Source organism: Muntiacus reevesi, chromosome 2 (genome assembly GCF_963930625.1).
Source record: "Muntiacus reevesi chromosome 2, mMunRee1.1, whole genome shotgun sequence".
In the NCBI taxonomy this organism is placed as follows: domain Eukaryota; kingdom Metazoa; phylum Chordata; class Mammalia; order Artiodactyla; family Cervidae; genus Muntiacus; species Muntiacus reevesi.
Window position 1 is genome coordinate 85,197,299 of NC_089250.1, and position 16,517 is coordinate 85,213,815.

A 16,517-nucleotide genomic window follows, 5' to 3' on the forward strand; every position below is an offset into this window, starting at 1 on the left:
GCATAAATACTTAAGTTTCCATATTGATAAAATTTGAATGGGATTATATGGATTTATAACACCAGTTGGAAACATATACACAAAACTTACTATTTTAAAGTAAGCATTTTTAAAGGATTTTATTTTTGAATACAGTCTATGCAATCCTCTTTCAACCTGATTTTCTTTGGTATTTAAATAATTAGTTCATACTTCTGTAAGCTTCCTTTTTCTCTACCTTTTTTTAGTTCTTTGTATATAAATGAACTTGCAACTTGTACCAACAGATGACTTTATAAGTCCTAAACTGTCATTTTCTAAACCTGGGATTTAAATATCTTTAATATTTAAAATATTGATTATTATTGAAGGTGTTAGTGTATATAAAATGTGATTAATTTGAAAGGTTGCATCTGTGTAGAAGTAATGCGGGTATCAGTCTTTTATGAAGTAAATAAGTGCTCTTAAATCCAAATCTTATCCTGCCAAAGTCTGAAATGTCTTCATTGATGGTTTAGTGGCATATTTTAAATTGTACTTAGTTGGTTCATCCCCCCTTTAAAAATATGTAGCTATCCCTTGGAGGGATGTGGTTGGGGGGGAGTAAGAGCTCACTAGTTATTTCCTCACCCAATTTCTAACCCTTGTAGACCTGGAGTTTTCATGTTGTTGATGGTGGTGGTGGTATATTTTTGTTGAATAAAAGACTGATTTGGTTGGAGCCTCCTCCACTTTTTCTTTTCATTTTTAGGGATACAAGTACTGTCTGGTGGGAAAGGGGGACCTTACGGTAAATTTGTCTAAAAAGTTGAATATCTAGGTATTCTTGCTGGTAGATTAATAAGAATTATTCTTAGTGTTTCTCAAAGTCTAGGAAATGTGAATGTTTTGCACTTTGTTTATTATTACTGTAAGTTTAAAAATCTTTTTGGAAAAAAAAAAAATCTTTTTGGTAGTGTTATTTCACCATTCTCCCAGTTAAAAATAAAGGCTGTTATTTAAGTTTCTATTTCCTGGGAAAAATCTTTGGTCATTTCCATTTGTTTTCTTTACTGTGATTTGTTTCAAGCTTAGTTAAAATTGTGTCTTAGAGTGAGTTCTAGGAATTAAAAAATCTAGTTAGGGTAAAAAATTCTTTTAAAGGTTTCAACAAATCTTTCACTATCAAGAAAATAGACAAATGAAGTAGTCTTAAGCTGAAATCTATTTGATTAACTTTACCATAAATGAGATTGTAGGGGGGGAACCTACATTTTTGTGTATGTGTGTATTTCTTAAATGAATGTGATAGAAATCTCTGTTTTGTGAGCCTGGTGATGTTTTATGATCCCTGTGATCCAAACTTTTTTCCAACTCCTACTTTTTATTGTGAAGTGATATTAGAGTACTGACTGCATTGTGACAATGCTTGGCTGGCAATACCTCTTGGCATTTTGTCTTTATCTAATTTAAAAATCCAGCACTTGGTAATATAACTTGACAGAAATGATTGTACCAGCTGATAAAGTAATGACAATGAAGAGAAGGAACATATTCCTTCCTTCAGTAGCATGAGTTTTTTTTTCCCTTAAGTGACATCTGTGTAAATTAGAAATACTCTGTATTAAAACTGATAAATGTTTCTCTTGTGTTGATTCTTAGATTATGAGGAGGATCAGACAGAATATTAGAATGGTTTTTTACAGTTTTGAAATTTGATAAGTCAAATGTTTTATTTTGACACCTTAACGTTGTGAATTGTTCAATACTTGTAATCTCTGTGTGTCTATGAAACACTGTGCCGTATTCTCCAACCTTACCCAGGTGCCACTGTATATAACCAAGGACAGCTGTTTTGATCTCCATCAGCATTGCCTTCATCTGGAAATTGGGAACAGTTCACAGTAAACCTCCTAGCAGTTTTGCAAACTGAAGTACCTGCAGAAACCATAGCTATCACCAAAATACACAGACTGGGTGCATGGTATCATGGAAATTATTTGGTAAAACAAAAACAACACAGACACATACCAGGTTTATGTGTATTGTATTTGAAGTAACATCTACAGGTGCAGCTTTGATTTTGAACAGAATTGCAAATGATTTGCTGTTGTACCCACAAGATTATAGAAAATGTGAATTAAAGTAAATGTTTCTGCAATCTTCTTATCCTGTTTTTTTTTAAACCCCTTTTAAATGTTTCCTTTTATGAGATGAAAATTTGGTTATAATTGATATAACCAATTGATAGCGAAGGGAGAAAATAAGTAGTCTGTGGTTGTTTCCTTTTTAAAATCATAATTGCAAGCATTGGCAGCCACTGTTGAAGGGCTTTGCATGGGTTTTTTATCTTCTCAGGAGCCCTAGCAGGTAGGTACAATTACTTCTCTGTTTTTAAATCAGAAAACCAAGGAGAAGAGAGGCTAAGTAATTTGTCCACAGTCACATTCTAGGTTGTGGGACTAGAACTTGAAACTAGAAAGTCTTACTCTGGTGCCTCTGCTCAGAATGTGGTATATTTGTGTTATTTTAGAAACTGGCTTATTACCAATCAACTAAAACTTAGGGAGCTTTTAGTATCTTTTGACTTGTACTGAATCTCTTTTCAAATATATTTTATTTAATTTTTTGAATAACTAATACATTCACATAGTTCAAAACCCCAAAAATATAAAAAGCTATACAGTGAAATGTCTTCTTTCTGTTTTTGGCCTGACTTTCCAGCCTTCCCCCGCGCTTAGCACAAGTAACCTCTGTTCTTGGTTTCTTATATTTCCATCTATACATTTTTAAGGCATATACAAACAAACACAAATGGAAAGTCTCATTTTTTCCCTCACTTTTACCCAAAGAGTGGTGGTATATACATTGTTTGCTTTTTTCACTTAGTTTTTCTTGGCAGTCTTCCCATGTCAATAGATAACTTAATCACTCTTCCTTTTTTAAGGTAACAGCTTAGTATTCTATTGTATGAATGTACAGGGCTTCCCTCATAGCTCAGTTCGTAAAGAATCCGCCTGCAATGCAGGAGACCCAGTTGGATTCCTGGGTTGGGAAGATCTGCTGGAGAAGGGATAGGCTACCCACTCCAATACTCTTGGGCTTCCCTTGTGGCTCAGCTGGTAAAGAATCCGCCTGCAATGTGGGAGACCTGGGTTCAATTCCTGGGTTGGGAAGCTCCCATGGAGAAAGGAAACGCTACCTACCCACTCCAGTATTCTGGCCTGGAGAATTCCATGGACTATATGGTCCATGGGGTCCCAAAGAGTTGGACACGACTGAGCATGCCCACCCCTGTTAATCCTCTGTCTACAATAAGCTGTACACTTTTCCCCCCCAATTTTTTGTCTATCTTCTGACTTTGCTTATGGTGGTTTTGTCATGGAATTTTTAAAAATTTTTATGCAGTCTAATTTATTGATTTTTTTAGTGACTTCTGGACTTTGATAGTTAAGAATGCCTTGTTCACAGCAATAGTTCATCTATATGTTCTTCTAGAACATTCATGGTTTTATTTTTTTAGATCTAAATTTTGATTCCTTGGAGTGTATCCTGGTATAAAGTGCAAATTAAGTATCCAACCTATTTTTCTCCCAGATGATTACCCAGTTATGCCAGTACCATTCATCTTTTCCTCACTAATTTGAGATGCTATGTGTAATCATATCTAAAATTTTATGTTCTCTATTCCATTGGTCTGTTATTCCTATACCTGTTCCACACTGTTTTAATTACTCAGGGCCTAGGTTTTAATAGCTATTGCATTCGTCCCCGTCTACCCCCACACCCCTTTAAAATAATTTTTTAAACCTGTTCTTATTCCATTAATGCTTCAAAGAAAAAAAATCCTTTAACATATGAATGATGCTAAAACTCTGCCCACCTCAAGTGTTTGGTGGGTTGCACTTTTAACCACAATATGTCACTGTTCTTTTTATACTTCACTTGATAAAAAAAATCTACTTTTTACTATGTGCTGTGTTAATCACATCAGTATTCTATTTGTCAGTGCCCAAACAGGTAAGGACAAAGAGACAGAACATGCAGTTGAGACTCAGCTTCTAAGAATGATTTCAGAATGATCTTTGTATACAATCCTTACTTGCTTTTTTATTCCATTATGGATTCTTTGTACAAAAGTTAGATATCTGTCAAAGATTCATGAAAAAACAGGGAGGGGCCCTTAAATGAGTATTAAACTTATAAACTCTATATGCAGTGGATAAAAATGCAAGTGTTAAGAAGTCACCTTAAAAAAACCCCAATAACTTGTCAGAATAATAGGATCTGAGTATTCACTCACTCTTCTAGGAGCTGGACATATAGCAGTGAACAAAACAAATACCCCTGCCTTCAGGTAACTTAAGAATACCATAACCTCACTGGGTTATATCTAGTTTATAATAAGAATACACCCAGAGAAAGAATACAGTTGACCCTTGAACATGGGTTGGAACTGCATGAGTCCACTTGGAAACACGTGGGTTTTCTTCAGTATATACATAGGTGTGGTTGGCTGAATCTACAAATTTGGAACTACAGATAGAGCTGATTATAAAGTTACACATGGATTTGACTCCGTGGGGCTCAGCCCCCACTAACCTTCGTAATGTTCAGTAATCAACTGTATTTTAATAGAAGAGGAATAGGTAACATAGAAACTTGTCTAGTGGAGAAGGTACCCTCCATGCCCAAATCACTCCAGACAGTGACTGCTGCCATGAAATTAAAAGACACTGGCTCCTTGGAAGAAAAGCTATGACAAACAGCATATTAAAAAGCAGAGACATCATTTTGCTGACAGGTTTGTATAGACAAAGCTGTGGTTCTTCCAGTAGTCATATATGAATGTGAGACTTGGACCATAAAGATGGCTGAGTGCTGAAGAATTGATGCTTTCTAATTGTGCTAGAGAAGACTGGAGAACCTCTTGGACAGCAAGGAGATCAAACCAGTTGATCCTAAAGGAAATCACCCTTGAATATTCACTGAAAGGACTGATGCTGAAGCTGAAGTTCCAATACTTTGGTCACCTGATGCGAAGAGCAGACTCATTAGAAAAGATCCTGATGCTGGAGGGCAGGAGGAGAAGGGGGCACCAGAGGATGAGATGGTTGGATGGCATTACCGACTCAGTGGACATGAATCTGAGCAAACTCCAGGAGATAGTGAAGGACAGGGAAGCCTGGTGTGCTGTAGTCCATGGGGTCGCAAAGAGTCGGACATGATTGAGCAACTGAACAACTGTGTGAATCTTAGTGTCTGCTTGAAAGTGCCATCAATTTGTCACAGATTAATTAAAATCAATTAAAACAATCTACCTACCACCCCTTGGCCAGGGCAGAGTCAGCATTCACCACGCATCATTCTAATTAAGTTTTCCATGCGGATTTCCTTCACAGACCATATCTCCAAATGGTTAAGCGTTCTGTTCTTTTTGACAGGTTTTCAGTCTGCAGGCCTGAAGTCCAGACTCTGGACTAGTGAATGCACCATGGGATATTTAGTGGCATAAACTGAAAGGTGCTGGTAAAGCAGCACCTGTTTATGCTAAATGTACCCCGTTTATACTTCAATTAATCCTTTCACCCTTTCAAGGGTACTTATGACTGCAAAGAGACAGGACGGACTGTTGTAGCTTAGCAAGGTTCATGGGAAATAGAGGGTCAGAGTGAAGAAGGGTCAGAGTGACAGGAATCAGTGGAGAAAGAGTCAGATTTTGGAGGTCATACAGGCTAAAAAGAAACAGGTCACAGATCTAGCTGAAAAGATCAGGCCACTCATCTGAAGTTTGGAGTGGGCTTTTAAAGTTCAGAGAGAGAATCTGGTCTACAGATGGAAGAGTCTAATATTCTGCATGACAGGGCAGCCTCTGACCTGTGAAAAGAACATAGCAGAATTGGAGGATAAAGAAGGAACGCTGGCAAGGAAAACAGGGGAGATCCAGCCACAGGTCAAGGGACAGAGGGAAGGAACCCAGGTTTAGAGAAACCAGGCAGATACCATTAGGAGCTCTTGAGTCAACGGGCTTGCAACTGAGGACTCTGGCTGCCAGGTCATCAAGTAGGGGTTTCAGTTTCAGAACCCCACTCGGAATGAGCCCACATAAGTAGTGCCCAGGCCCTGGGAGGACCTGGGTGACAGGAATGGGGAATGCCCACAGTTATCTAGGTTGGGGGCACATGGACGACATTAGCTAATGTTAAGGTATTTTGACCCTTTGATGCAAGGGCTCTTCATATGTGCCTGCTTAGGGGCAAGAGCAGGGTTAATGTAAGGACTGTGCTGACTGGACCCATAAATACCAAGCCCAGGGTTTAACACATAGTAAGTGTTAATTCCACTTCCTCACCCTCACTGTCCTTTAAAAAAATACTGTTAAATGTTTCCTCACTTTAGTCAGTTTGTTTGTAGTCTGAGAATTCCACTATTTAGCTTGATCATTTCCAAAAGCTCCTCCATCTGTACTATGAAAAGTCTTAAGTAATATTACACACAGTTAACAATGCTTTTAATTAACAAAATTCTCACCTATATGGGATAAAAATTAGAAATACATATTAGATGTGTCTTTGATCAGCCTTATGCTAGTCTATATTTTATCATGCAGTAATCAAAAGCAAAGCAAATTTAAAAAAAAAGTTTCTTGGAAATCTTGACAGCTTCAAATAGTTAGACCCATTTAGTTCTAATACAAGTTCATCTTTATTGTTAAAAAGTAAAAGCAATATTTTTGTAATACTTAACTATGTAAATGTAAATGAGAAGAGTCTAATATTTTTCTCAGAGTACTTTTTCTCAGAGTACTTCTCACGCACTAGGATTTCCTAATTCTTACTCCTTTCCTCTTAAATAGGGGTTAATTGCTCAAGGCCAACAAAGAGCAGTTCTTTTGGATTTTGGTGGAGAGAAAATTTGGGGATACATTAGCAAGTGTGACTGATGTAAGCAGGTAAACACAATAGCCAGCATAGTTATTAACACTGCCTAACATAGTCAAGAAAGAACTGGCATAGCTAAATGTGACTGATGTGTGTATATTGTCAGAATCAAAACTTCTTAGAGTTCACAGTTGTGTGTGAACACACTAGATGTTTTAATCATCAGCTCAATTAAATGGGTTCACTGTGCAAAGGGAAAAAAGCCAATGAAAGATATCTACAGGCAGACCTCATTTTACTGTGCTTCATGTTACTGCACTGCAGATACTGCATTTTCTACAAATTGAACGTCTGAGGCAACCCTATGTGGCTCAAGTCTTCCGATGCCATTTTTCCAACAGTACTGGTGTCTCTGTCACACTTTGGTAATTCTCACAATATTTCAAATATTTTTATTATTGTCATTGTAACATGTGATCAGTAATCTTTGTTACTATATCTTGCTGAAGATTCAGATCATGGTTAACATTTTTAGGCAGTAAAATATTTTTTAATTAGGGTATGTGCATTGTTTTTTATATAATGCTACTGTGCACTTAAAAGTATAAACGTAACTTTAAAAAAAATACAGACCATTGTTATTTATTGAATTTGTTACAATATCACTTCATTTTTTTATGTTTTGGCTTTTTGGCTACTCAGCATGTGGAGTCTTATCTCCCCAACCAGGGAATGAACCCTCACCCATTGCAGTGGCAAAGCCCTAACCACTGGACCTCCAAGGAAAATCCCTAATTTTTTATACACTGAGAAACCAAATTTGTGATTCATTTTTTTTGCAGTATTTTGCTTTACTGCAGTGGTTTGGAACCACACCTGCAATCTCCAAGGTCTGCCTGTACACAAACCAGTTGGCATTCTTTAGACAGTTAACTCCATAATTAATCCTATTGTTTATATTTCCAGTGGATGCACAAGAATATTCATATGCAGCCTTTTAGTGTTGAATCAGACTTAGCTAAATGATGGTACAAAATTTTTGGTGATATGGCCTCTACCCCATACTTAAACTTTCACATTATGGGTGGGCAGGGGATAATTTCATCATGTTGCCTTAAAACAAGAGGATGTCTGGGTATTTTAGAACCAATAATCTCCATTTCTTGTCTTCTCATGACCTCTAGTATTTCACCTAGGAGTAGGGCTGGTAGTGTACTTGGCAGCACAAGTAAATAGAAATTTAAGGGAAACTTAATTTTCCTTTCCATACCATACGTGCAACATTTCAGAGTAAAAGTGATCATTTACTATGAGAGAGAGTTTGTTACAATCACAGTTTTTTATATTCTAGATGTGTTTACAATTGTACTTTAGCATTGCTTTTGAAAGGGAAGAGAAAAATAGGCACTTAGGACATTTTTATCTTTTCCAATAAAAATAACAGTTCAAATAATACTAGCAGCTTAATCATAAAAACAGACTATCAGTTAATGCTGAGTATTTCAATCTTCCTGCCAATAACAACAGAATAATAAAATGATTTGTATGTCATAGGATGAATATAGGACTTCTATGATTTTAGTAATGTTTTTAAAAATGTATCTACCCTTCAATGACCTAATACTGAAGAACTGCACTACTTCCTGAAAGCATGACTTAGAGGATTTTTAAGCATTTTCTGAGTCTGCATTTAAATTCTAAGTATCATTAACAAAAATAGTATGAGAAGTAGGGTGTTCTTAAAGCTGTTTAGAATAACAGCTTATAATATTTTAAGGCAACCTGAATTATCAGTGCAAATTTTACTTCACTGTAGAGTTTTCCCTGGCAGTAATTATTTTAAATATGTGACCCAAATTCTTCCACATATTGGAAAGCAAAGAAGTTGTTGTGTGATTATGCAGGGTGAAGGTATCCCATACACAAGAAAAACCCTATTGTGACCCACTGAAAACTCGAAATTCTGATTTTAAATACCATCAGGGTAAGAGAAACAGACTTGATCCCTATGAAGTCAATGCCCAGAGATAAGTTATTTCTGAAGGTCAAACTGGGAAGTAAGATATCAGAAGTGGGTTTCTCCGTGAGGACAGAACTTACTAAGTTCCTTTTCACCTGCCCCTCCCTCTGTCCCAAAATATGGTACTTTCTCTTTGGTAATAATACTTCCTCAGTACCTTAACCCCCCGACACAACCATGTACAGCCTTTTATTACAGGCAGCTTTATACCTGCAGGCTACATATATATATATATATATATATATATATATATATATATATATATATAGTCTTGGAGATCTTTAGAATGGCACTTATGGTTGGGGAACTATTTTTAGGACCTGTGCTTCACTTAGATGAAAGACAACTTACAAGTAGCTGTCTAGAACTTGCCCTTTTCCATGACTTTAAGAGGCAGGCTTCATGCTATAGAATATTGCAATGCTACTATTAATACCTTTTTAAACATGCAGCTTCCAGTAGGCTGCTTTCAGAGCTATTTAAAAAGAAAGGGTATAATTTTAATATGGTTGGAAACTAAAATAAAACTGTTAGAATTCCACATAGACGTTCTGGCTCAAAGATGCAGGGATATCTGTTATTCATCCCCTCTTAAGAACTTTGTTCAGTCACAGATGTTCAGTAAGGTGGAAAAGGTGCAGTCTTACATTTCGAGGTAATGGCTATTAGATTCACTGGGCTGATAAACTATGCAAAAATCTCTGAATACAGAAGAGGAGGTTTAATAGTGTAAGTCAATTCTATCCATGTTTTTAACATTATCAACTTATCATTGAAGTGTGTACATCTGCACCTTGTTGAAAGGAGGATTAAATTTTGGCAAAATTTAGGAGATTCTTTGAGGAACCAACCATCTGTGCTTTTCACACTGTAAGGAACCAACTACCTACTGTGTAGTCTGCTGACATTCTGCTGCATTATAAATTTCAACACTTGAGGTGCAATTGGCTTCCTAGATGTCAACTATACTTAGAGTCTAACAGAATCTTAGTGACCTGATGAGGTAAGGGTCTGAGGAATACTTTAGTCCAAAAGCCTTTAAAAAAAACCAAAACCATCAGACTATATACTGTATACTTTTAAAGTGAATTATGCATAAAAGTCTGTGCAAACTATGACATATATTGCAATAATATTCTCAAAAAATCCTAGAATATTTTAGCATTAAGTTATATAAAATACATCTTTATAAAAGTACAGAATTTTTTAAAGTTTAAATTATACTCACGGAATAGGCAGCCAGGCTCACTTTTTAGTACTAAAATAAGATTTTATCAATCTAAATTATTGCTTAGTCCTATGGAGCCATCAGAAACCTGTAACAAATTCAAGTCCTATTTCTTAAGGAATCATGCCCTAAAAATTCAGCTGTCATTAAGTTAGTCCTTCTGAAACATTTCAACTGAGGCATATCTTCCATAAAACTGTTAACTGACGCTACCCATGGCTTGGTTTGTCAGGATCCAGAATTGAGTCTGGTTGTAAAGTTCCTACTTGTGCCAGGAAGCTGTTCGCTGTTTGCTGTCCCCAGTCGTAGTAGTCTGGAGCAAAACTTGAAAAGGAAAAGAGAGATTTCAATGACTTGAAACATTATGCTGACTGTTGATGACATGCCTATTTTAGGTCGACAGAAGTGGGCTTCTGTATAGATAATCCTAAAGCTTTTCAAGGTAGTTTCTTGAAGCTAGTTTTCCCACACCACAGTGCTAGCTATGCACAGTGGCTAGAATACCTCCCACAAAAGTCACCTCAAGTCTTCAGAGCCTGGAAGAGTAGTGTTACTGATATACATAGTAATACCAATCACTATGTATATCACAATGCTTTAGCCACAAATTGTATCTGAATCCTAATGGAGAGTCTAACTCACTACCAGTGTGTTTTTGGATAAATAACTTCTGTGCCTCAATGTTAATATCTGTTAGGATGGGAGTAATATTAGGAACTAACTTGTTGGGCTTTTGTGATAAACTTTTAGAACTGTAAAACTTTTAGAACATATGTATCGTAATACACAGTCACCACTCAATCATGCACATTGAATTTTTGGTGTTCTATTACTGTTTTCCTCTATGTAATGGAAAGGTCTGGCAGGTGTTAGGGCTGCTCCACCAGATACAGGGGGACTTAAATAGGGAGCCGGCACTGCAAGGGGGTGACTGGATAAGAGGACAGTTTTAGGGAAGAGAGTCAGGACACCTTGGACTTCAGGAAATCCTTCTAGTTCTCCCTTCCTTATCTGTGTTCTTTAGACCTTCTGACTGGATGGATGGTTCTGCTCTTTTTCCCTAATACCATCTTTTCCTCTATCTCACCAGGATGTCTGCACTCCCTGATCCACTGAGAGAGCAAGGTATTCTCCCAGCTTTTCCTGAATTCTCCTGTGCCTACAGTAAGGGCTCGTTTCAGACTTCTTATGAGGTTTTCTAAGGATTTTACTATTGGTAATAAAGAGCAGAAAAGCAAGCATATCCTCTATCTATCATTTTACCCCAGGAGGAAAAGAATTTACCTTAAAATGTTAATGACAGGTCTTTAAATTCACAAAGGATTACATAAGACTGGCTTTCACTGCAAAAAACCCCACTGGGCCTGAAGCTGTCCTTTCACAGAAACAGCCAGCAGAGTGGTTCTGGAAGGACCAGCAGAGAGGAGAGGAGCTTGGCAAGCATGAGGTCAACGCTTTCTGCTCCTCTCTCCCCTGCTGGCCTTAAAGCCCCAGAGTGAAAGAGGGGACAGGAGCACTGGGCGGTGGAGTGTGGCTGAAACGTCCCTGGACTGGGGCAGGGAGCAGCAGGGGGCAGAGAAGAGAAGCCAGGAGCTACCCCACCTCCTGTTCGCAGACCGTGACCACAACCACGACCTTGGCAGACGGCAAAGCGCATGGTCGCTGGAGGGAGGGTCTCCACTCGGGCTGCAGTTAGCCTCACCACTCAGGTGTTCCCCCTCCGTTTTCTGTCTGCCTCACCTGCCAGCTCCAGGGTTTTAAGCAGACATTCTGCGTCACCCCCACCCCCGCCCCCGTTTAATTTGACTCTATCTCACTGGCTGGGCCCGCAGCCCCTAGCCATGCCCCCCAGTAGGAAGTAGGCAGGGTCTTACCTTCCCTGAAGTCCCTGAGGGGCAATGTTCCAGGCGAGGTCATCATCACTGTCATACCTTCGAGGGTTGTCAAAGAAGTAAGATCTGGGGCCAAATCCATGGCTGGGGACCATTCCAGGGTTTGTCTGGAGGGACAGTTTAATTGTTCAGTGTACTTTCAGTCACTGTGCCTCGCACAAGGCAGAGATAAATAACATCCCTTTCTTGCAGGAGACTAAAGATGCTGTATTCAGCTGAGTGCAGGCACCTGTTCAGCTGGAGTGTTCACTTCAGTTGCTTTTATATTGAAGAGGATTAACTTTTTCTCCTATCAGTATGGACAAAATCTTGCAGAGTTCTGCTTGAAGCAGTGAATTGTTGTTGTGTTAGTCACTTGGTCATGTCTGACTCTTTGTGACCTCATGGACTGTAGCCCACCAGGCTCCTCTGTCCATGGGATTTCCCAGGCAAGAATATTAGAGTGGGATGTCATTTCCTTCTCCGTGGGATCTTCCCGATCTAGCGTCGAACCTGGGTCTCCTGCATCGCAGGCAGATTCTTTACAGCCTAAGCCACCAGGGAAGCCCCACAGCAATGAATTATCACTGTGTTTAACCTCTCACAGAAAAACTAGACAATACCCCAATCAGCCAAACTAGACAGTCCCAAATAAGATCTAAATCTGTATAATCATGTGGGCATTCATAGCAATGAATTAAAATAATGAAATGATGAAATGTTAAGAGTTTCATAGCCAGTTTATACAATGTGCCTCTCCTGTTTCTGTCCCCAATCTGAGTTTACCGCTTAAGAAAATCACAGTTACCCACAGGGCGCTGGTTCTGGGACCCCACACTGATACCAAATCCAAGGATGCTGAGGTCCCTTTTATAAAATGATACAGTACAGTCAGCCCTTAGTCTACTCGGCCTCCACATCTGTGGATTCAACCTGGCCTTTGTTTGGCATCTTTGTCCATATCACTAGTGGTCCATTTAAAAGTTAACCAACAGAGTTTGAAAAAAGGTTATTATAGGATGGGTATCTATATGTGAATTTCTGCTTTTCTAAGGCTAATCTAGCCAAACACAGGAAGCAAAGCAGAACTTATACAAGGTGGAACACCTTCAACTTTACTGTTTGTAGCAGTTCAAGAGTATCTATACATAGGATGAAGTTGAACCCTTACAGCACACAGGCATACAAAAAGCAACTCAAAATGTATCAAAGACCTAAACATAGGAGTAAAAACTATAAAACTCTAAGAAGAAAATATAGGGGCAAATCTTCATGACCTGGCAAAGAATTTTTAGATATGTCACCAAAAACAAGCAACAAACCAAAAAACATAATCTGGATTTCATCAAAATTAAGTGTTTTTGCTTCAAAAGATACCATCAAAAATGTGAAAAGACAGCCACACAGAGAGAAAATATTTGCAACTCATGTACCTTACAGGAGTATCTAAAATATATAAGAATGCTTATAATTCAATAGTAAAACTACAACTCAATAGGAAAAAGTCAACTCGATGCAGGGAGCTCAAATCAGGTGCTCTGTGACAACCTAGAAGGGTGGGAGATGGGAGGGAGACTCAAGAGGGAGGGGACATATGTATACCTATGGCTGATTCATGTTGGTGAACAGTAGGAACCAACCCAATATTGTAAAGCAATTATCCTCCAATTAAAAAAAATGTTTAAGTGGGCAAAGGATCTTAAACAGCCATTTTTCCAAGGAAGTTATACAAATGGCCAAATAAATACACTAAAAAAATGCTTGACATCTGTAGTCATCAGTGAAATGCAAATTAAAAGACAAAATGAGATACCTATCACGGTGTCCAGAATCAAAAAGCCAGATAACAGCAAGCACTGGGGAGGATGTGGAGGAAACTTCACTATTGGGAATGAAAACTCTCTGGCAGTTTTTCAAAAAGTTAAACCTAGAATACCAAATGACCCAAGCAATTGTACTGCTAGATCCATACTGAAGAGACACGAAGACCTATGTTCAAACAGAAACTTCTAATGAATATTTATAGCAGCATTATTCATAACAGTCAAGAGATGGAAACGACCCAAATGTGCATCAGTGGATGGATAAAGAAGATGTGGCATATCTGCACAACGAAATACTGGCTATAAAAAGGAATGAGGTACTAATACATACTACGGTGTGGATGCACCTTGAAAACACTCTGCCAAGCGGAAGAACCAGTGACAGAAAGTGGCATGTTATATGATCCCATTCTTATCAAAGTCCAGAATAGGGAAATCTGTAGACACAGAACGGAGATCAGTAGTTGCTTGGGGACAGGGGGATGGGGCATGGTAGATAAAGGGTATGACGTTTCTTTCTGAGGTGATAAAAAATGTTCTAAAAATGGTGGTGATAATTACACATACCTGAATATATCAAAAACCATTTAATTACACACATGAAATGGGTAAACCGTTTGTTGTATGGAAATTATATCTCAAAGCTGTTTAAAATATGTGTATTTAAAATACATGTGTGTATATATACACACACACATATAAAATGGAGATTCTCAAACTTTACAGTGCATTCAAATCACTTGGGGTGCTTATTAAATTATTTAAAATGTAGATTCCCAGAGCCTACCCTGAGAGATTCTCAACTGAGTCCAGGACATGGCCTAAGCATCAATACTTTCACCAAGCAAGCACCCCTTGGGGTTCTGATGTGGATCCAAAGAACCACACCTCTGCTACACTGTTACACTGGCTCCAGTGATGTTAAGTATAGAGGCTTGTTTATACCCACTGTATTCTGGATACAAATGGTAGAGAACATTTTTTAAAAACACCCCACTTGCAAGATGTGCTCTTTTAAAAGTCAATGAGTATTAGTTAAATTACAAGTTTCTCCCCAAAAGAATATCTGACTTTTTTGTCAAGTTACAGATTGTTATTCAGTTGCTAAGTCATATCCAACTCTTTGTGACCCCATGAACTGCAGCACTCCAGGCTTCCATGTCCTTCACTATCTCCTGGAGTTTGCTCAAACTCATGTCCATTGACTGAGTGATGCCATCCAACCATCTTATCCTCAATCGCCTCCTTCTCCTCCTGCCCTCAATCTTTCCCAGCATCAGGGTCAAAGTTACAGATAGTAATAGGACTATTACTGAGCCATTAGGGATTTAGTTTCTTCTCCAAACCTTATTATGCCGAGGAAAGCCACAGTGCAGGACAGAATTAAAATCATGGACCTGACTTCCGTTTCAAGATGGTGGTGTAGAAGGACGTGCGTGCATCTCCTCCTGCGAAAGCACCAAAACTGCAACTAGCTGTTGAACAACTATTGATAGCAGGATGCCAGAATCCAGCAATAAAAGATACCCCACATCCAAAGACGACGAAGCCACAGCAAGATGGTAGGAGGGGTGCAATCACAATGAAATAAAATCCCATACCCACCAGGTGGGTGACCCACAGACTGGAGAAGAGTAATACCAAAGAAGCTCTCACACTGTTGTGAAGATTCTAAACGCCATATCAGGCTTCCCAGCCTGGGGATCCAACGTAGGGACTGGGAATCCCCAGGGAACCTGGCCTTGAGGGTCAGCAGGATTTGATTATAGGACTTCCAGAGGACCAGGGGAAATAGAGACTCCAGGCTTGGAGGGCACAAACAAAACTGCATGCACCAAGACCCAGAGGAAAGGAGCAGCGGCCCCACAGGAGACTGGACCAAAATCCCTGCCAGTACTAGAGGGCCTCCTGTGAGGGCATGGGCTGGCAGGGGCGTACCACCGGGACGGGGGCACTGGACGGTCCCCGTTGGCATAAACCCTCTTGGAGTCTGCCACTAACCATACCATAGAGCCTTAGACCCCAGGGCTGGGTCGCCTCAGGCCAAACAACTACCAGGGAGGGAGTGCAACTCCACCCATCATCAGATAATTGGATTAAAGCTTTACTGAGCAAGACTTAGTTTTTCCCAGTTCCTCCCATCAAGAAGCTTACACAAGCCTCTTAGCCTCATCCATCAGAGGGCAGACAGAAGAAGCAAGAAGAAACAGTCCCACAGCAGCTAAAAGAAAAACCATAGTACAGAAAGTTAATCATGATGAAAAAGCAGAAAGTTATGTCCCAGATGAAAGGACAAGATAAAACCCCAGGAAAACAACTAAATAAAGTGGAGATAGGCAACCTTCCAGAAAAAAATTCAGGATAATGATAGTGAAGATGATGCAGGATCTCAGGAAAAGAATAGAGGCAAAGATTGAGAAGATATAAGAAATGTTTACCTAAGACCTACAAAAACTAAAGAACTAAAATAACAAACAGAGATGAATAATACACCAGAAGGAATCAATAGCAGAATAACTGAGGCAGAAGAACCGAAAAATGACCTGGAGGACAGAACACAGCCACAGAACTGAATATAGAAAAAAGAATGAAAAGAAGACAGTCTAAGAGACCTCTGGGACAACATTAAATGCATCAACATTCGCACTATAGGGGTCCCAGAAGAAGGAGAGAGAGAGAAAGGACATGAGAAAATATTGGAAGAGATAATAGCTGAAAAATTCCTGAACATGGGAA

The 16,517-nt window shown here is 38.9% G+C and overlaps 2 protein-coding genes across 3 annotated transcripts in view; one reads left to right on the forward strand and one right to left on the reverse strand.

The window, feature by feature from the left end:
• The window catches only part of ERO1B (endoplasmic reticulum oxidoreductase 1 beta), a 62,697-nt gene extending 60,578 nt beyond the window's left edge, over positions 1–2,119 (forward strand). For both annotated transcript variants that reach the window (XM_065922253.1, XM_065922254.1), the window contains one exon: positions 1,783–2,119. In XM_065922253.1, the coding sequence (XP_065778325.1) occupies positions 1,783–1,798 (16 nt within the window). In that variant the 3' untranslated portion in view covers positions 1,799–2,119. The remainder of the gene's footprint in view (positions 1–1,782) is intronic.
• GPR137B (G protein-coupled receptor 137B) overlaps positions 2,009–16,517 on the reverse strand; it is a 59,737-nt gene continuing 45,228 nt past the window's right edge. The window contains exons 6-7 of the mRNA XM_065922255.1: positions 11,962–12,086; positions 2,009–10,411 (exon numbers count right to left, since the gene is read on the reverse strand). Coding sequence (XP_065778327.1) covers positions 10,297–10,411; positions 11,962–12,086 — 240 coding nt within the window. The 3' untranslated portion in view covers positions 2,009–10,296. The remainder of the gene's footprint in view (positions 10,412–11,961; positions 12,087–16,517) is intronic.